This window comes from Bos indicus, chromosome 5 (assembly GCF_029378745.1).
Source record: "Bos indicus isolate NIAB-ARS_2022 breed Sahiwal x Tharparkar chromosome 5, NIAB-ARS_B.indTharparkar_mat_pri_1.0, whole genome shotgun sequence".
Lineage (NCBI taxonomy): Eukaryota > Metazoa > Chordata > Mammalia > Artiodactyla > Bovidae > Bos > Bos indicus.
In genome coordinates this window covers 104,566,890-104,587,750 of record NC_091764.1, presented here as the reverse complement: position 1 = coordinate 104,587,750, position 20,861 = coordinate 104,566,890, and the positions used below count along the sequence as shown (strand labels likewise).

General features: G+C 55.6%; 1 protein-coding gene across 5 annotated transcripts; it reads left to right on the top strand.

The window, feature by feature from the left end:
- The first annotated feature begins 3,114 nt into the window (after positions 1–3,114).
- Positions 3,115–20,799, top strand: PLEKHG6 (pleckstrin homology and RhoGEF domain containing G6). 5 transcript variants are annotated; one of them, XM_070790253.1, is made up of 16 exons: positions 3,571–3,719; positions 5,018–5,223; positions 6,383–6,538; positions 7,776–7,940; positions 9,198–9,293; positions 9,536–9,586; positions 9,848–9,997; positions 10,848–10,958; positions 11,058–11,207; positions 11,406–11,543; positions 11,785–11,904; positions 13,245–13,377; positions 13,487–13,602; positions 18,643–18,788; positions 19,446–20,141; positions 20,585–20,799. In XM_070790253.1, the coding sequence occupies exons 2-16, from the start codon at positions 5,086–5,088 to the stop codon at positions 20,592–20,594; spliced, it is 2,376 nt and encodes a 791-aa protein (XP_070646354.1). In that variant the 5' UTR covers positions 3,571–3,719; positions 5,018–5,085; the 3' UTR covers positions 20,595–20,799. The 5 variants fall into 5 exon arrangements, with proteins under 5 accessions (XP_070646353.1, XP_070646354.1, XP_070646352.1 ...); XM_070790252.1 differs by lacking the exon at positions 3,571–3,719 and adding an exon at positions 3,115–3,322 and having other exon boundaries at positions 10,848–11,207; XM_070790251.1 differs by having other exon boundaries at positions 10,848–11,207.
- The last annotated feature ends 62 nt before the right edge of the window (positions 20,800–20,861 follow it).

The window sequence follows — 20,861 nt, the reverse complement described above, 5'->3', positions numbered from 1 at the left end:
TGTGCTTGAGCAAGTTCATGGAGCCAGGGAAGCTGATGTAGATTCAGAGGATGGGGACGGTCCAGGGACAAAGTAGAGGAGCAGCAGGTGAAAGGCAGGAAGCATAACCGGGACCATACATTTGAGGTCTTTGAACTCCAGGAAGAAGTTAGTCCTCTCAAGCCACCACCCAGAAATCGGCAGTTGGGAGGGGGCGATGTCCCCAGGAGGCCATCAGGGCAGACTCTTAGGAGGCCTTTGGGAGTCCTGCCCTTCCCCACTTTCTCTTTCTTTTTTTTTTCTGTCTGTGCTGGGTCTTCATCGCAGCTCAAGAGCGCTCTGGTTGTGGTGCAAGGGCTGAGTTGCCCAGAGACATGTGGGACCGTAGTCCCCTAATCTGAATCAGCTTCCCCTTGGAAGGAGGATTCTTAACCACTGGACCCCCAGGGAAGTCCCTTCCCCTTCCTTTCTAAACACTTTGTCTTCGTTCATGCCATTCCCTCCTCCAGAAATGCCCTTCCCTCCTACTCTACCTAGCAAACTCCTAGTTATCTTCAAAGCCCCAGCACAACGTTCGCCTCCTCTACAAAGCCTTCCCTGGCTGCCCTGTGTAGTTATTAGTCCCTCCCACAGCTCTTGGTTCATTGCTTACATGTAACTTACATACCAATGTTCCCCACTAGTCTGTGTCCCCATTCTTCTGTAATCTCCTGAAAGTCACGGACTATCTTTGTAATAGGAATGCTGCTGTGCTGTTCTTAGTTGCTGAGTCGTGTCCAACTCTTTGTGACCCCATGGACTGTAGCCTGACAGGCTCCTCTGTCCGTGGGGATTCTTCAGGCCAGAATACTGGAGTGGGTTGCCATGCCCTCCTCCAGGGGATCTTCCCAACACAGGAATCAAACCTGGATCTCCTGCATTGCAGGCAGATTCTTTACCAGCTGAACTACAGGGTAGTACAGGGAAGCCTGTACTATTCAATATGGATACTCATACTAGGAATGCGTATTCTATTTACCCCTCGCACCTTGGCACAGAGAACACTGCCAGTAAGCGGCATAGGAAGGGAGGGCATCAGTTCCCATCTAAGGCGCCGTCAGCTGTGCCCCTTGGCCTGGCCTCCTGGTTTTATCTGTCTCACATGACTTGGTGCCTCCCAGCTGGAACCCTCAGCTCCCCCGCCCAACCTCACCCTTCCCAGCTCTGCCTAGAGAAGGACACACCTCCGATCAGCTGCCTGGCTGCCAGTGCCTGCCAGCACCTCATTAACCCAGATGGCCCCCACCCCGCCCTGAGAAGTGTGGGCTGGGCAGAGTTCAGGAATCAGGGCAATCTCCCTGACCTTCCCACCTGTGAGGAAAGGCAGGAGGGACTTGGGGTTCCCTACACCAGCCCCAGAAGTTACCCTCATGCTGTACTGGACAGACATTTTGTTCCTCAGAGCTCCGCTCCTGGACAGATGACACCTTGTTAGCTGCGGGGTCCAGCTGGGGACTTGATGGGGTCATCTGCACTGGGGCAGAAACCGAGGGTCAGAGGAGAAATGGGACTCAAGCCGGGGGACTTCTCTGGTGGTCCAGTAGTTAGGACTCTGTGCTTTCACTGCTGAGGACGCAGGTTCAATCCCTGGTCAGGGAACTGAGATGCCTAAAGCTGTGTGGTGCAGCCAAAAAAAAGAGGGAGGGGTATGAGAGAAGGCGGGGGTCTGCCAGGAAGAAAGACACTATCCAGGTGTCCCCACCCCCACCCCAGCTCCACTCAGTAGAGGCCAATCCGCCAATCTCTCAAGTCTTTAGGCTGCATTCAGCTCCCTGAGTTGTGTTCCCCTCTCAACCTGTCACAGGCAGGGGTCTTTTCTCCACAGCACCGAAGGACAAGGGAGACTGTGAGAGGAACCATCTAAGGAGGCCAGAGTAGAACAAATAGAACATAGGAGTCCGACCTCCCAGCCCACACACTCCTGCCGGCCACTCCCCCAGCTTCTAGACTCCAGCTTTCCCTGGGAACCTTGCCTCCCAGAGGGGCTGAAGTCAGGCCCTGGGGCAGTGGCTGGTGGAGATTGGATCTCAGCCTAGAGGGAAGTGAAAGGGTTAACGCCCTCATGTCCACTGGGCCAGTCCAGCCAGCTCTCCCCAGAGCCTGTAAGTCCGGGCTTGCCTCTGGTCTCTCAATTTCAATTCCATTCTTACTCCCTCCACTTCCTTCCTGGAGAACTGGGAGGGCATCCTTGCCACCAGCAGTGTCTGGGGTGTCATTTAATACTGCCAGTAATCACCACCTCCTGTTTACTGGCTGTCTTTCCCTCATGGCTAGTCTTGTTATCTCTGGGTCTCTCTCTCCATCTTTCACACGCACACACACACGAATGGGAAAAAGGCTTCTCTCCATCCCAGTTCCTGCCCCATCCTACTGCTCTCCCTAAAACTGATCCGAATCAACTGGAAAGCAGGAAACAAGAAGTAAGGATGTATAGAGCTGGAGATACCAACATCTCTTCTGAACTACAAGAGCAATCACATCACAGCAAGCTCAGAACAAGAGAATACTTGGAGGGCAATAGGAGGGAGGTGGACGAAATTAGAAAGTATCAAAGGATAAAGATCCCTCTTCCACATCAAAAAGAGCCGTCACAGTCAGCGAGGACTGGAACACCTGAAATTACTGGTGGGTTCAATATGCCAGCGATACAATAAGAGAGGGAGCTTTTGAAAGCAAAGAAAGTGTCCATGTATCACCACATAGCCGACTCACAGGAGAAGACCACAGGACTCAGTGGAGGGCTGGAGCCATTGCATTCAGACCTGCTCCCACCTCCCTCCCACCCTCCACTGGGTCTTTGGCTCCCCGAGTGTGAGATGACAGTGACCGCACATCTATGGACACTCCTGATTCTTGATATCCCATGTTTCTGTCAGACTATGTGTCCTGACTTGGGAATGTGAAGTGTGCCCTTCCTTGAACAGTGTCTGTTTTATTAGTGGCCGCAGGTGCTCAGACGCCCTCCTGAAGGCGGGAGTGTGGCTGTTTGCCAGTTAAGAGTGGGGTCCGCCCACCCCCAGACTTGGTTAGTGGGAGAAGTGTTGGGCCAGCCTCAGCCTGGCATCAGGCGCCATCCCCGGAGCAAAGGTGAAGTCCAAACTTCCACCAGATGGCTGGAGCCGACAAGCAGAGATAAGGGTCACACTTTGGACTCCGCTGCCAGAAGGGGGCAGTGCCCCCGGGGTCCCTGATCCCCGAGGCCCTTTCTGCGGCCGGTCCTGCTCTCCTGCCTGGTTAAAGGAGGAAGACGAGGCCGAGGCCGGGGCACGGGGCTAGCCGGCCACTCACCGACGCGGAAAGCGAGGTGGGCACCTGCAGCGGGTCACTCGGTCGTTACCACCGCCGACCCGGAAGGCAGCGCGCGAGGGTGACAGGCCGGACTGGGTGGGTGGCGACTTCAGGGACGAGGGGAAGGGAGGAGGGAGCCCTGCGGAGCGAGGCAGAGCCGCCCGGTGCCCAGGGACCGAAGGCGCCCGCTGCGCGGCGGGTCGGATGCTGGCGGGAGAGGGAGGAGCCAGCCCGCTGCCCCGCCCCTGCCCCGCCCCCGCCCTCCCGGCCCGGCTCCACGCAGCCCCGGTCCTGCGGGCCGCTCGGTCCCAGACCCGGCCGGGCCGCGGGGCGGGTATCGCCGGGGGAGTCGTCGTCGGAGACCGCGGGGCTGGCGGCGCGGACAGAGGGCGCCGGGACACCTGCGGGCACAGGTGAACGGCAGGAGGGCGGGACGGGACGGGAGGCGGGGGTCGCGGAGCCCAGAGGAAGGGAAGCGGGTCAAAGCTCAGAAAGGACCCGGGGCTGCGGGGAGAGGGACTCGGAGCCCAAGGAGGGAGGGTTATTGGGAGGCAAGGAGCGCTGCTCTCCCCTGCTCACAAATCTGAGGAAAGGTAAGGGGAGGCGGAGCGGGGTTCCGGGGCCCACCTGGAGGGACACCAGCACTTGCTTAGGCGGTCTCTCCTCTCCAAGCCCGGCCCACCCAGAGAGCGGGGAGGCCTCTACCGAGGTTGAGGGGGAGGGGATGGAGCCCCCCGCGTGTCTCCCAGCCTCACCGAGGGGCTCCCAGAGGCTGGCCAAACCAGACAGAGCCTGCTCCCTCTCTGCTCATCTCTAAGGCCAGCAGTCTAAGACCTGCCCATGGCCTGAGGGTCCAGGTTAGGGGTGGGGCGTTCCTTTAGGTGTGTGTGTGTGTTAGTCAGTCGTGTCCCACTCTTTGCGACCCCATGGACTGTATGTAGCCTGCCAGGATCCTCTGTCCATGGAGTTCTCCAGGCAAGGATATTGGAATAGGTTGCCAGAGAGTAAATATTTCAGACTTTGAAGGCGCTGCGGTCTCTGTCATAGCTAGCAGGGAGGAAGTCACAACTGACCAAGCAGGGAACGTGTCTGTGATCCCATAGTGCTTTCTTTAGGGACATGGATATTTGAATTGAATATGATCTTCCTGTGTTGTTAACTATTCTTCTTTTTCATGATTTTATTTACTTTTTAAGTTTATTCTTCTTTTGACTTTTCCAAATATTTAAACATGTAAAACAGCCATTCTTAGCTTGTGGGCTGTGCAAAAACAGGTGGCAGATCGGGCTGTCTTCACCACCCCTGCCCACCACCCCCCCACCCCGGCAACTTCCCCCCCCCCCGCACCTCCACTCCTGTGTATTGGGGAGGGAAGGGTGTTGCTAGGTGCAAGGGGCATCCCCCTCACCTGGGGGCACCCAGGAAGCAGGGAACCTGTCTGTAACTCTTGATCCCAGCTACTCTTTAGGATGTCAGCATCCTTTGAAGCCAGTGCAGGAACTGGTATCCCAAGTATGCACATGTGAATGAGGGGGTATGTTCCAAGGGGCTTTCTGCCCAGCATGTGGGAGTGTACCCAACCCACTCCCAACAAGCAAACTGGGCTCTCCCCTTCCCTTCTTCTTCTTCCCCTCCCCCTCCACCTCTGTCTCCAGCCCTGCACCCTCCACTAACCAAGGCTGGCCCTTTGATCCTTATATTCTCTCTGCAGCCTCAGGGGGCCCCTTTCCCCTGCACAGTGGAGTGATGAGCCTTTGCAGGTGACCCAGGAGAGAAGGGATGCAGGCCTTGGGTCCTCCTGATAAGAGTCCCCTCCAAGGGCTGGTGGCCTCCCGCATTGAGACCTATGGAGGCAGGTATCGGGCCTCGGTCTCGAGTCCTCCAGGCAATGTCTATCCGCAAGGAGGTCTTTTGCTGGTGAGTCCGGGCTGTGCCCCAGAGGTGATCTGGGCGGGGCAGGCGGGAGGACACCCTGGCTTTCAAGTCTCTGTCCCCTTGCCAGGCCTTGGGTGGCACTCATCCCAGCCCACATCCCCGCCTTCTCTCCTGGATTGTGAGGGAGAGGACGGTTGTGTGGGGCCAGGGTCCCAGGACTCCACACTCACCCCAGACAGAAGGAGCAGGTGAGGCAGAGAGCCAGGAGGGGCCAGGCCCTCGGTGCTGTTGGAGGCACAGAGCTGGGGGTGGGAGGTCACCAAACCCAGGGTTCAGTGCCTCCCAGACTCCTACCTTTACTAGGGAAGAGCTTGTGAGCAGCGTCCTGAGACCTGCCCTCCTCTGAGTCAGGCCTGGAGGAAGAGCAAAGGTTCAAGGTGCCCCTATTCTACAGGTGGGGAGGGGTGTGGGGGCCTGCCTGGCTCCAGCCCGGCTCCACCCACCGGCCAGCCTCCAGCGCTGACCAAGGAAAGGGGCGTGGAGGCCCAGCGGCCTTTCCCTTGGCCTCCCTCCACCTTGAGGTCAATTCTGTTTCCAGCTGGGGATATCCCTCGTCTGACTGGAGGAGGGTTTGGCCATGGGACACCACCGAGGGTGGGAAGGGAGACTAGGAAGTCTATGGGGTAAGTGAGGCCACAGGCAGGTCAAGGAATGTGACCAGGCCTGCCCAGGAGGGACTGCTAGCCCAAGCCTCAACTTCTCCCACAGAAGGGCAGCCACTCCCAACGGGATGGGAGGGCACACATGTGTGCGTGGGTCGCAGAGTGCATGTGCACTGGGCCCTGTGCACACACACAGCCAGAGTGTAGGGAGCACACGGGAGCTGGGGACACTCGGGCACACGCAGAGCCCAGTCGAGTACGTGCCTCTGTGCCTGCTCTGCACGAGGCCGCGTCTACCCCCGGCCCCTCTGCCCTGCCCGACTGGCTCCTGCCCATCTAGGCAGCCTTCCTGGCAGCGACCACTGTGACTCAGGGCCGGAGCGGCTCACACTAAACTGGTTTTAGGGGAGCGGTGAGCCAGCCCAACTTGCAGGCAGGTGTAGGGGACGCTGTCCAGAGCTAAGCCGGGCACCACTCTGCCTCTCTGGGACCTCTGCGGGAAGAGGGCATGCCCAGAGCTCCCCCTGCTCTTCCTCCAGGATCCCAGCCGCCGACGCTTCATGGGCTATGTCCCTTTCACCACGGGTTCTGGCCCGGCCCGACGCCTTTCTCCCCTGAGGCTTCGAGAACCAGAGCCCGAGAAGACGCATGGAAGTCCCTTTGGGGTCGGGACACCTCACTCCCCCAAACTCAAGGTGAGGGGTCCCTCTTCTCCCATCACCGAGCTCCCAGCCTGAGCTGCGATCAGAGCTGAGAACACCAGAGTCCCTCCAAGAAGCCAAGTGTAGCTCTAGAGACCCTCTCAGGGGAGCATCTCCCAGCCAGGCTGTCTCATAAGAATGTCCACTTTACGGGCAAGTGTCCAAATATTCCCGGGACTGCTGGTTCCCTAAGCCCCCTTCGGGCCCTCACCTGAAGGTCCCTCTGAAGGGGTCTGACTCAGGAGAGACCTGGAAGCTGTCTTTCTGATTAGGGAGCCGGGAGTCAGGGACCTTCCTGCAGACAAGGCTCCTCTCCATACGGGTTCCAGCCTTATGCCAACCCCTGTAATCCCAGCCAGGGTTGATCTTCCCCGCCCCTGCCAGGCCTCCGTGTCCCCACTCATGCTCAGGGCTGCTTGCCACCTCCCATTCACATACACACGCACACACACATATGATAACTTACAGTGAACAATGTCAGATTCAGGACCAGGGACCAGGCTTGATCACTCAAGAGCTTTTGTGTAGCAGAGTTTTATTAAAGTGAAAGGGGACAGAGAAAGCTTCTGACACAGACATCAGAACGGGGACGGAGAGTGTCCCCCTCCCTAGTCTTATCAGGGCCCTATAGAGTTTTACCAGGCCCACTCCCACAACATACAGCTTAAATTAATAAGATTAGAGCTAATGGACTTCCCTGGTGCCTCAGACGGTAAAGCGTCTGCCTACAATGGGGGAGACCTGGGTTCAATCCCTGGGTTGGGAAGATCTCCTGGAGAAGGAAATGGCAACCCACTCCAGTATTCTTGCCCAGAAAATACCATGGACAGGAGGAACCTGGTAGGCTATAGTCCATGGGGTCACAAAGAGTCGGACATGACTGAGCAACTTCACTTTCACTTTCACCAGACTCACTCCCACAATATATGTCTTAAGATAACAAGATTAGTCAGAAGGTTCTTGTTAAGGGGAAACATTCCCTCAAGCAAGATACATTGTTATATTGACTAAGTCGAAACAGTGTAAAAAGTTTGTCCTTTTCTCCTTGAGACCCCCAGACCCCTTTCTCCTTCTCAAGGGCTCTAGACTCCTTTCTCCTCAAGGGCCCCAGACTCCTTATCAACCCACCTAAAGATGAGCTCTCTCACATACACACACGTATGCACACATGCAGCCCTTCATCGGCCGGGTGGTCCAGGTGCCAGAACTAATCCCCTCTTGGCGCCCCCAGGAAGTCACCAAGGCCCACGAGCTGCAGGTGAGGCTGCATACCTTCAGCATGTTTGGGATGCCCCGCCTGCCCCGGGAGGACCGGCAGCACTGGGAGATCGGGGAGGGCAACGACAACAGCGTGGCCATTGAGAAGTCCTGGAAGGAGCTGGTGCCTGGGCACAAGGTGAGCCTGACCACGTGGGGTCCGAGACACACACACACACCCCCCTCACCTCTGACCCAGAGGAGGGAAAGGCCATGGGAAGTGGGGTCCACAGGGACAGCACTTAGAGGCATGTCACTGAAGCTTCAGATCTGGGCCCGACCACGTATTAGTGAGACCCCACAAGGTACTAGTGAGGCCCTGCCAGGTACTAGTGAGGCCCCACCAGGTACTAATGAGACCCTGCCAGGTACTAGTGAGACCCCGCCAGGTACTAGTGAGGCCCCGCCAGGTACTAGTGAGACCCCTCCCAGGTACTAGTGAGGCCCCCCAGGTACTAGTGAGACCATGCCATGAGTGAGGCCCCACCAGGTGCTAGTGAGACTCCGCCAGGTGCTAGTGCGGCTCCGCCAGGTACTAGTGAGGCCCCCCCAGGTACTAGTGAGACCACGCCATGTACTAGTGAGGCCCCCACCAGGTACTAGTGAGAACCCGCCAGGTACTAGTGAGGCCCCGCCAGGTACTAGTGAGGCCCCGCCATGTACTAGTGAGGCCCCGCCAGTACTAGTGAGGCCCCGCCAGGTACTAGTGAGACCCCGCCAGGTACTAGTGAGGCCCCGCCATGTACTAGTGAGACCACGCCATGTACTAGTGAGGCCCCGCCATGTACTAGTGAGGCCCCGCCAGGTACTAGTGAGATCCCACCAGGTACTAGTGAGAACCCGCCAGGTACTAGTGAGGCCCCCCCAGGTACTAGTGAGACCACGCCATGTACTAGTGAGGCCCCGCCAGGTACTAGTGAGGCCCCGCCAGGTACTAGTGAGACCCCGCCATGTACTAGTGAGACCCCGCCATGTACTAGTGAGGCCCAGCCAGGTACTAGTGAGACCCCCCCAGGTACTAGTGAGAACCCGCCAGGTACTAGTGAGACCCAGCCTTGTACTAGTGAGGCCCCACTAGGTACTAGTGAGGCCCCGCCAGGTACTAGTGAAACCCTCACATACTAGTGAGACCCTGCCAGGTACTAGTGAGACCCAGCCCTGTACTAGTGAGGCCCCACCAGGTACTAGGTGAGGCCCCACCAGGTACTAGTGAGACCTTGGACAAGACAACAAGCCTCTCTGTGCCTCCATCGCCTCATGACATGAGGATGACAAACACCCCCTCCACACTGGAAGACGGAGAAGGTTAAAGGCTGTCTAGGACGCATGTCCGGTAGCATTTAGCAGACGGCAGCAGCTGGTCTTGTCATCGTTCACCAGCCCCATCCCCACCCAGGAGATGAGCCGGGACCTCTGCCACCAGCAGGAGGCCCTGTGGGAGCTACTGACCACGGAGCTCATCTACGTGCGGAAGCTCAAGATCATGACGGATGTGAGCCACCCCCCGCCCACCCAGCGGCCCGGCCCTGGCCCTCGAATCATCCCCCATCATCCAGACCAGAACGGGGCAGGGTTGTTGGAGAGGGAGGGGCAGGATACCTAGAGCCCCCTGCCCAGGGTCTTGGGAGAGAGGTTTGTGGTACTGAAGATGGGGGTGGGGATGCTGTGAAGGGTGAGGCTGGGGTCCGAGAGGAGGAGACCAGGCACTAAGACCCTCTCTCTCCCTGCATCCAGCTCCTAGCTGCGGGTTTGCTGAACTTGCAGCGCGTGGGTCTGCTGACGGAAGTGAGTGGGCACGTGGTGTGGGGCGGGGGGACAGATTAGTGTGGGTGGACTGAGCCCAGGGCCTGGGGGGGCAAGGTCACAGAGAACTGAAATGCCACTGCCCCATCTACTAGGACCCCAACCTCCCGCCGTCCCCACTCCACTTCTTGCTCTAGACCCCAGTTCCCCGCACCCAGGCTCAGTTGGCCTGCCTGTCCGTGGCCAGTGCAGCCCGTGGGTCACCTGCCCAGACACATGGCTGAGTGCCACCCCCTCCCCCAGGTGTCAGCTGAGACCCTATTTGGAAACGTCCCCAACCTGATTCGAGCCCACCGGAGCTTCTGGGAAGAGGTGCTGGGGCCCACCCTAGAGGACACACGAGCCTCAGGCCAGCCTCTGGACCCGGTCAGCCTGCAGGATGGCTTCCTGACGGTGAGGAGGGCACAAGGGCCGCTTCCAGATGGGGTGGAACTGGGAAGGCCCTGAGGGGTCCTGTCCGCAGGGCAAGCGCTTGCCGCCGGAATCCTGCTGTAATTCAAGCAAGTCCAAAGACACGGCCCTTACCCTCAAATACCAGTTCATCTCCTGCCTTCATTTCACCAGTATGACCTCTGTCCCCAGGGCTCTTTGGGCTTCTGAACATCCCAGAGGGCAACTGTCTCAGGGAAGGGCTACACACATCATGAAATCTGATGTCCGGGACAGAGATTCAGGGACAAGCATCAGAAAACAAGACTGGGGCCTTAGTGACTTGTCCCTTGGGAGCCTGGGGGGAGGGGATGTGAAAGACCACAGGCCACTGGCAAGCAAGAGGCTGGGGATCCAACCTCTGCCCAGTTCCCCAGCCAGGGAAGCATGGCCTTGCAGGGTTGGGCTGGGGTAGAGAGGTGGGGGCACAGTCTCCTGGGGGCCTTCTGTGACCCCCTTCTCCAGGGCAGGGCTCTGGGCAAGCCTCAGGTCGCCACTCCACAGCTGGGCTGAAATGGGATCTGCAGCACCCTAACAACAGTCTGCTGAATTATTGATGGTGGGTGAAATCCAGAGCAGCAGGGCACAGCAGGGGCTGAGGATGGAGTTCAGAGGTGGAATCGGGTCGACCCCTCAGGACCTCAACTCCTCCTTGGAGTCCAGGGAGCGGGGCTGGAAGTTGAGGAGGGTCTGGATTGGCAGGCACTGGAGGAAGGGTCTAGGCCAGGCTGCTCTGCGTGTTGTGTGTGGCTGGAGCAGGTATCTCATCCCGCCTTCCCCTGCCCGCTCCCCGTCCCCACACCTGTCCCTCCAGTGCAGCCAGCGCTTCCAGCCCTACGTCCTATACTGCCTGCGAGTGAGGCAGACCATGGCCTACGCCCGGGAGCAGCAGGACCACAACCCTCTCTTCCACATCTTCGTGCAGGTGGGAGAGGACTCACTGGGGAAGGGGGACGCGGCGGACCTTGGTCCAAGGCAGGAAGGTAGCCTACAGTCCCTCACCCCTGCGCCCCTTCCCTGGCAGTGGTGTGAGAAGCACAAGCTCTCGGGAAGGCAGATGCTGGGAGACCTGCTCATCAAGCCCCACCAGCGCATCACCAAGTACCCTCTGCTGCTTCAGGCTGTGCTCAAGAGGACCCCCAAGCCCCAGGCCCGGGAGGCCCTGACCGCCATGGTAGGACCGGCAGGGCTGACCCCTGAGGGAGGCGGGGGCTGTCGGCGGCTGGTGTGTGGGGGTGCAGCTCCGGGAACCCTTGAGGTCTCCTTTCTCATGCGTATGTGCCCGTGTGGCGCTGATGTCGTCAGTGGGTGGGATGAACAGGCGAGGAGCCGCGCCATCTTCCTCCGCAGCCTTCCCCTCCCGCTCCCCCAGATCGCAGCGATGGAGTCATTCCTGCAACACATCAACAAGCAGGTGCGCCAGGGCGAAGAGCAGGAGAGCTTGGTGGCTGCAGCCCGGCGCATCGGGCCCTACGAGGTGCTGGAGCCGTCCAGCGAGGAGGTGGAGAAGGTGAGAGAGACAGAGGGAAGGGGGCTTCGGGAAAGTAAGGTCCCCAGGCCTGGAGGGAGAGGGGCAGAGGTGCCAAGGGCTCTGCGTGTGGCCATCGTTCCTCGTGGCTGGGGGGGGGGGGGGGGGGGGGGCGGGGGGGGCGCAGGGGGCGGGCCCCGGGGGCGGGCTTAGGGGGGTGAACCGGAGGCACTCCTCCAAGGGGCGGGGTTTCCGGTGCCCACTCTGCTCTCTGCACCCTCAGAACCTGCGACCCTTCTCCACCCTGGACCTGATGGCCCCCATGCTGGGGGTCGCTCCAGAGCACACCAGGCAGCTGCTGTTCGAGGGGCCCGCGCGTGTGAAGGAGGGACGTGAAGGGAAGGTGAGAAACAGGGACGATGGGAGGGAAGGGAAGAGGCTGGATCAGAGGCTGCAAATGGGAGGAGGAGGCTGTGTGTGTGTGTGTGTGTGTGTGCCTATGTGTGTGTCTGTGTGTGTATCTCTGCCAGTGTCCATGTGTCTGTGTGTGTCCATGTGTCTCTCTGTGTGTCTGTGTATATCTTTGTGTGTGTCTATGTCTGTATTCTGTGTATGTGTGTCTGTGTCTGTATGTGTGTCCATACACACAAAGATACTCTGTGTGTATCTTTGTGTGTCTGTGTGTGTCCATATGTCTCTGTGTGTGTCTATGTCTGTGTGTGTCTATGGGTTTCTGTGTTTTTGTGTGTCTTTGTGTGTGTGTCTGCATGTGCATATGTCTCTGTGTGTGTCTGTGTGTCTATGTGTGTGTCTATGTTTGTTTTCTATGTGTGTGTGTCTGTGCGTGTGTCCGCGTGTCTCTGTGTGTATCTTTGTGTGTGTCTATGTCTGTGTGTGTCCGTATGTCTCTCTCTGTGTCTCTGTGTCTATGTCTTTATTCTATGTGTGTGTGTCTGTGTGTCTATGTGTGTGTCTATGTCTTTATTCTATGTGTGTGTGTCTGTGTGTGTGTCCGCGTGTCTCTCTGTGTGTATCTTTGTGTGTGTCTATGTCTTTATTCTGTGTGTGTGTGTCTGTGTGTGTGTCCGCGTGTCTTTGTGTGTGTCTATGTCTGTGTGTGTCCGTATGTCTCTCTCTGTGTCTCTGTGTCTATGTCTTTATTCTATGTGTGTGTGTCTGTGTGTCTATGTGTGTGTCTATGTTTGTTTTCTATGTGTGTGTGTCTGTGTGTGTGTCCGCGTGTCTTTGTGTGTGTCTATGTCTGTGTGTGTCCGTATGTCTCTCTCTGTGTCTCTGTGTCTATGTCTTTATTCTATGTGTGTGTGTCTGTGTGTGTGTCCGCGTGTCTCTCTGTGTGTATCTTTGTGTGTGTCTATGTCTATGTCTGTGTGTATCCATATGTCTCTCTGTGTCTCTGTGTCTATGTCTGTATTCTATGTGTGTGTGTGTGTCTTTGTGTGTGTGTCCATATGTTTCTCTGTGTGTGTCTGTGTCTGTGTCTGTGTCCATGTGTCTCTCTGTGTGTGTCTGTGTGTGTTGGGAGGAGGAGATGGTTCTGGCCTTGCTCTGCTGGTTGCTGTGACTCAAGTCAGCCACTTTCTTTCCTGTAAAGAGACGTGCCCACATGGAGGGGCTCCCAGCTCTCAGTCCCGCTGCTCTGTGTTGCCCGCACACCCATGCCTGACCCCTGTCTCTCCACCCCTGCTCCAGCTGACCCTTGTCTCTCTCCTTGCACGCCCTTAGCTGGATGTGTACCTGTTCCTGTTCTCTGATGTGCTCCTGGTGACCAAGCCCCCTCGCAAGGCGGACAAAGCCAAGGTTATCCGCCCGCCCCTCATGCTGGAGAAGCTTGTGTGCCGGCCGCTCCGTGATCCCAGTAAGTCTCTCCTCTTTTCTGTCTCCCTTCCCATCGGCCACAGAAGCAGAGGTGGGGTTGGGGATCAGATAAGGTCCAGCCCTGGAAGCAGACCTTTTCCTGCCCCCAGGCAGCTTCCTGCTGATCCACCTCACTGAATTCCAGTGTGTCTCCAGCGCCCTCACCGTGCACTGTCCCAGCACTGCCAACCGGGCCCGGTGGCTGGAGAAGACCCAGCAGGCCCAGGTGTGTGATGCTGGGCGTGGGGCTGGGGAGGGCCCTGCAGCTCAGACACTAAAGGGGAGGATCAAGGAGAGGAGAGAGAAGCTAGGGGAGAAGCACTCAGCTTCAGACCAGAACTTCTGCCCCTCTGGTGTGCTCTCAGAGGAAGACACAGCCTTGACCATCAAGAAGGAATTTCCTGGTGGTCCAGTGGATAGGACTCTGTGCATTCACTGCCAAGAGCATGGGTTCAGTCCCTGGTCTGGGAACTAAAATCCCACAAGCCATGGGACACGGCTGAAAAAAAAAAAAGTATAAAAGAAAAAAGAGCCTAGAAGAAGCTTTTGGCCAGCTTGGATGCCCATTTCTGGGCCAGCCAAGACACACTTCCCTGAAGGTTTCGAGGCTGTGAAACAATTAACTGCTGAACTTGGGCTTCCAGTCAGCAGACAGGGCACCTGCTGCGTACGAAAGGCAAGGGGCTGGGGAATCAAGAAAGTATAAAATGCCATTTCTGCCCTCACGTAATACACGCTACAGCCTATCTAGACAAATGAGTGTACACGCGACAGAAGCGTGTGGAAGGGACGGAGTAGAGCGTGGCTCACTCTGTCTGGGTGTTGGTTGGGGCAGGGACTGTGCAGAGGGTAGGGATGATGAGAAGGCTTCAAAAGGAGCTACTGTCTGAGCCCAGTTGGTGCATCTCTTGGGGCACGTTGGGGGAACGAGGTGGGTGGGAAAGACATTCCAGATGGAGAGCAGAGTGTGTGAAGGTTGGAAATTGGAGGCAGTCGTGTGTGTTAAGACCATCACCAGCCTAGTGGGTGGCGTTACCAGGGCATCCAGCACAAGGGCAGCACTGCCCTGCCAGATCATGTGGTTTCCAGATGCCATGCTTGGGGCACTTGAACTTTGTCCTGTAAATGACACAGAGCTCGTGAAAATGTTAACCCGGCGAGTGACGCTGGGCAGATTCCTGCAACAAAAACTAGAGTTCAGAAGCAGCGAGACCCAAATGGAGCTATAGTTTTTAAAATATTTATTTATTTAGTTGGTTGGTTGGTTGGTTGTGCCAGTTCTTAGTTGTGGCATGGGGAATCTTTAGTTAGTTGCAGCATGTGAGTTCTAGTTCCCTGACCAGGGATTGAACCCAGATGCCCCCTGCATTGGGAGCATGGAGTCTTAGCCACTCGACCACCAACAAAGTTCCCCAAATGCAGCTGTGTTGGTTACCACTTGGTGTCTTAAAATGACAGAAATGTATTTCATCACAGCTCTGGAGGCTGGAAGTTGAAAATCGAGGTGTCCTCTCCAGGGCTCTAGGGGGCATCCTTCAATGCCTCCTCTAGCTCATAGGGGCTCCAAGTGTTCCTTAACCTATGGCAGCATCACTCCACTCTCTGCCTCTGTCTTCACGTGGTCCAGCTCTCTGTGTGTCTTTGTGTCCCAGTATCCCTCTTTTGTCTCTTAGACACTGCTCATTAGCCTCAGATCCAGGATGACCTCATCTTGAGATCCTTCACTTAGAATCTGTGCCCATCTGCAGAGACCCTTCTTCCAAACAAGGTCACCCACATTCACAGGTTCTGGGAGTCAGGACCTAGACCTGTCTGTCTGGGCCCACTATTCAACCCACTATGGGAGCATAATGGCCGAAGAAGAGGGAAGCAGGCTTCCCTGGTGGTCCAGTGGTTGAGGATTCACCTTGCAATGCTAGGGTTGTGGGTTCAATCCCTGATCCAGGAATTAAGATCTCACATGCTGCAGGGTAACTGAGCCCGAGTGCCACAGTGAAAGATCTCGAATGACACAATAAAAATCCTTCATGCTGCAACTAGGACCTGACCCAGAAATAAATAAACTTTTTTTTTTTCTAAAGAAGAGGGAAGATTTGAGTTGGACTTTAAGGATGGGAAAACCCCAGGCAGAAAACTCAAGGGAGAAATTGGGCTGGATTTATTTGAGGGGGACAGTAAGCATGCCTTCTGAGTCTGTAGAGAAGGGTTTTGTGTGGAGCCAGTGATGACGGGCCGAGTTCTACAGGGACCCCAGGGCCTGCAGAAGAGTGTGGACTGGACGAGTCTGAATTTAGTTAGCAGGCTGACACGAGAGTTGCCATAGATTCTTGAGCAAGGGAGGGCCATGGTGAAATCTGTGTGTCTGGTCTTGAATTGTTAGGTGGCCATGTGACGGTGGGCTGAGAGAGGGAGAGACTGGTGGCAGGAGATTTACCGTACTAGTTTGGGTATGAAACATGGAGGTTGAGTGCCATGGCCTTAGGGACATGGTGTGAAAAAGAAGAAAGGAGCTAAAGAAGAAAGAAGAGACAGGTGAGCCTTAGGGAGACTAAGAGAAGCCTGTATTGAATGCATGGTTCAGACCCCAGCTCTGCCTCTTACTGAATGGGTGACCTTGGGGGAGTTATGAGGCTGATCTTCCATTTCTTCACCTGCAAAATGGATTTAAATAATAACAGTCCTTGTCTCACAGGTAAGATTCAAAGAAACCATTCAGATTAAGCAGGCAGTGTGGTGGCAGCTCGTGGTAACTCAGATCCACAAGGACAAAGGATGACTTGCTTGCAAGGTTCCTGTGTGAAAAGCTGCTTTGGCAAAGACAACTGAAATCATCAGAAAGGGAAACCTTTGGCAAAGACAACTGAAATCATCAGAAAGGGAAACCTGTTTGTTTAGTTGCTGCTTCCTGGGTGGGGTAGGGCTGCGGTAGTGAGGTTTCGTTTTAAACAGAAACCTTTGGAAATGAAGTCGTAGGAGACAGCCAAGTAGAGATCTCTTAGCAGTGCAAGTGTGCTCAGTCATGTCCAACTCTTTTTGTGACCCCATGGACTGTAGCCTGCCAGGCTCCTCTGTCCATGGGATTTTCCAGGCAAGAATACTGGGATGGGTTGCCATTTCCTTCTCTAGGGGATCTCCCCCCCCCCCCCCCAAGAGATGGAACCCACATCTCTTGCATCTTCTGCATTGGCAGGTGGATTCTTTACCACTAAGCCACCTGTGAAGACCAGAGATCTCTTAAGGGCTTTTTGGGGTTTGTGGAAATATGGAAACAGACTGGAGTTCAGGTGAGAGATAAGGATGAACTATGAAAGTTGCTAAGAGAGCAGATCCTAAAAAGTCCTTTTCTCAAGGGAAAAAAAATGTTTGTAACAACATATGGTGATGGTTATTAACTAGACTCTTTGGGGATCATTTCGTAATGTTAGGTTAGGGCTAGGGTGGGCTTCCCAGGTGAATCAGTGGTAGAGAATCCACCTGCCAGTGCAGGAGATGCAAGAGATATAGGTTGGATCCCTGGGTCCCGAACATCAAGCAGGCTGCCCCAGCGCTGCCCTGACCCCAAGACCAGCTCCTCCCACCTCGTTTCCCTCACCACACTCAGGTCACAGGACCTGGCCTGGCATGGTGGTCTCCTGCCCCCAGGAACCATCACCTTGGCTCTGGCCAACATACCAAGTCTTAAGAGACTGCTGAGAATCCTCGCAGGAGACAGTGACTGGGAAGCCAGGGTGGGAAAATTGGAAATAGGAACCCGAGGTTATTTTCCTGACTCTGTTCATCCATTTTTCCAACATGTCTCTTGTACAGACCCAGCTCCCCTTTACCTCGCTGTGTTTCTAGAGAGGCTTTGGGAAGGTCCTGGTGCCTAAGAGTTGCCGGATCATGTACTTCAACTCTGGGTGGGGTGGGGCCAGAGCATATTCAAATTTCTTAATGGGAATCAACCAATCAGAGTAGAGCTTGGGGGTGTGGTCTTAGCGGCCCCCTGATGTGCCAGATGTTCTCTCTCAGCTGCTGGCCCTTGGGGAAGGAAGGCGTGAGGCTCGGGCAGGAACCGTTTGCTCACCAGCATGGAAGTCCTTCGATATTTCCACAGTGATAAGGCCATTTCAGCCTGTGCCGGTACCAGCGCTGCCTGCAGCAGCTGCCACCACAGCCTTTTTGCCAAACCTCCGCCTTTAGCCTCTCCAAGGGTTCCGCTGCCGCCTTTCCCTGCCGCCAAGAGAAAAGTTTTCCTTGGATCGTTCTTGACCCTTTAAGGCTGCCCTTTAAAAATAGTGCAGTTATTGAACTAGGACTCACAAAGGCTTCCTCACAAAGGCCTGGTTCAAGTCCACTCATCTTTCTAAGTCTTGTTTTCTCATCTGTAAAATGGGCTAACATCCATGCTTCCACTCTGCCAGGTGGTGATGTGTATCCAATATCCATATGCATGTAGAAGGGCTTTATGAACAACTTCTCAGACATCACTCTTTTATTCTGATGGTGCCCGTAGGAAAATGCTAAGGAGGACAAAATGTGGTATATCCTCTTTCCATTCCTCTTGGAACGATGTTGCTGTCATCTCTGAGGGACAGCAGAGTCCTCGGCCCAGGACAAAGCATACCCCTGCCCATTCTGCAGGTAGGAGGAAGAGTAACCTGAGGATCCAGCATCATTCAGAGCAATTATGCCACTGTCACCACCAATCAGGAATGGCTTCTTGAAGGAAAAAACAAACCAGAGAGAGGGCTTGCCAAGGGAGCATGACAGGCAGGAAGAATGGTACAGCTTGGGAAAGGGCACTTCTGTTCCCCCACCTACCCCCAGGACCAGCTCAAGAGCTCAAATCTTGGCTCCATCCCACTTTCCCAAGGCATGACCTTGGTAATTACTTAACCTCAGAGTCTCTGTTTCTCAGGAATAAAGTTGTGGTTTAGTCCTAAGTCATGTCCAACTCTTTTGCAACCCCATGGACTGTAGCCCGCCAGGCCTCTCTGTCCATGGGATTCTCCAGGCAAGAATACTGGGATGGGCTGCCATTTCCTTCTCAAGGTATCTTCCCAGCCCAGGGATCGAACCCAAGTCTCCTGCTTTGGCAGGTGGGTTCTTTACCACTGAGCCACCAGGGAAGTTCTGGGAGTAATGTAGGAGCAAAAAAAATCTGCTTCATAGGGTGGTGGAGAAGATGAAGTAAGATAATATTTGTAAAGCACTTAGCATGGTACCTGGCATACAACAGGTGCTCAGTAAAGGAGAGCTCTTAATGAAAGTTTCCACACTCCAGGCCACCCTGCAAAAGCTGAAGGCAGAGGAGTATATCCAACAGAAGAGGGAGCTCTTGGCCCTCTATCGGGACCGAGATGGGGAGTCCCCATGCACCAGGCCCTCCACGCCTTCCCAGGAGGGCTCTCAGAACAGCACGGAGGGCAGGTAAGAACCACAGGGAGCACAAGTTCTCCCAAGGTAGGGGGGCTGCCTGCTGGGAGGCAAGGAAGGGGAATCTATGAGGCTAGAAATGACAAGTTTGGCTGCGGGGGTGGGGTGGGACCTGATTGAGGAACCCAGGCTATAGTTTGGCACCAGCCCTGTAAAGGACCGCCTTTGGGTTAGCTAGCCTTGGGTGGGCACAGGGTAAAGGAAACAGACAGGAGAGGAGAAAACTCACCGAGAGGAATAGGCTCCCCAGGCCAGGGGTTTTGCAGAATGTCAGGGCTGTAGGAACCCGGCTAGTTCAGATCTGAACAGATAATGTGAGAGCTTCACCCAAAATAACACAGTTGCTGAACATCTTGGTTTGTTAAAGAGGAAAAAAAGACTCCATCCATGGTGGGTGAGAACTCAGCAGAGCTCAGGAAAGAGCAAATACTTGATAACAAGTTTCTGGACCCGAACGTAGGGGCTAAAATGCCTTAAAGAAGCTTGTGGTCTAGCCAGTGAGATGAGAAAAACAATCAATAAAGTGCAAACAGTGAGACCAAAATAAGTTTGAAGGAGGGGCCATTTCTGGATGGAGAGATCAAGGGAGATTCCCTGGACTTGAACTTGACCCCTCAGCATCTGACTCTGACCATTTGCTATTAACTGTAGGACTTGCGAGTCCTCGACTGTCATCCCCCACCTGGTGGTGACAGAAGACACAGATGATGATGCCCCCTCGGTACCAGATGACACCTCGGACTCTGGCTACGGCACTCTCATCCCAGGCTCTCCCAAAGAGTCCCACTCCTCGCTGAGCCGTCTACGTTTGAGGGCCCTTCGGCGGGACCCTCGCCTCACCTTCTCCACCCTAGAACTCCGAGATGTCCCTCTGCGTCCCCAGCCTTCTGACCCCCAGGCTCCCCAACGCCGAAGCGCCCCTGTACTGCCAGAGGAAGGTGTCCGGAAAGCAGGCAGTCTTCCCAGGGTAGATCCACCAACTTGGTCTGAGGAAGAAGACCGGACCTCAACAGGCGAGAATGTGGTGGTGGAAACATTGCAGAGGGCTCAGCTCCGGGGGCAACTGTGCCCCTCCCCAACCCACGCTGACTCTTCTGAGGAAAGCCCCTGGGAGTCCTCAGGGGATGAAGAAGAGGGGTATCTCTTCCAGGGACCTGACTACACCCCCTCCCCTCACCCACTCCGGCCCGAGGACATGCTCCGAGAGATCCGTGAGGAACTGGCCAGTCAAAGGATTGAGGGCGTCCCCGAGCCTGGAGACAGCAGGCCTCGAAAGCTGACTCGGGTCCAACTGCAGAGGATGCGAGGGTCTCATGTAGTACACCTGGACACACCCCTGTCCACATCGTAAGTGCAGAACGGAAGCCAGCTTGGGACAGAGTGGAGGGAAAGGCCAGTGTGGAACCATCGGGGATGCAAGAGGTGGTGGTCGGGTGGGGGGGGAGGTGGTTGTGAGATGGGTCAACATAGGAGAGCTTCCCAGGTGGATCAGCAGTAAAGAATCCACCTGCCAATGCAGGAGACACGAATTTGATCCCTGGGCTGGGAAGGTCCCTTGCAGAAGGAAATGGCATCCCACTCCAGTATTCTTGCCTGGAAAATCCCATGGATAGAGGAGCCTGGTGGGCTACAGTCCATGAGGTCACAAAGAGTCAGACATGACTTAGCCACTGCGCAAAGACAAAAAGTAAAGGAGGGCAGGAATGGGGATAGTGGTGTCGTGGCAGGGAGAGGCCTTTAGCTTCACTCTTCACCCACGTCTACCTGATACCTGCTTCTTTCCCTTTCAGAGAGGTGTGAGGAACACGAAAGACCCTTAGCATTTCTCCAGGAGGAAATCTCTTCTGATGAATGCTGGTCACCACCTCCACCCTGGGACTCTACCTCAAGGACATTTCCCCAGGCATCCTGCCCCTCCTGCTCAGAGGACTTTGGGGATCAAGAACTGTACATTTATGTATCACAGATACCCCGAAACCCCACATAAAGTTGTGTGTGAAAACCACCGTCCAAGCAGCACTAGATGAGGGCGGAGCAAAGAGAACCTGGGGTGGGGGTCAGGGTGGT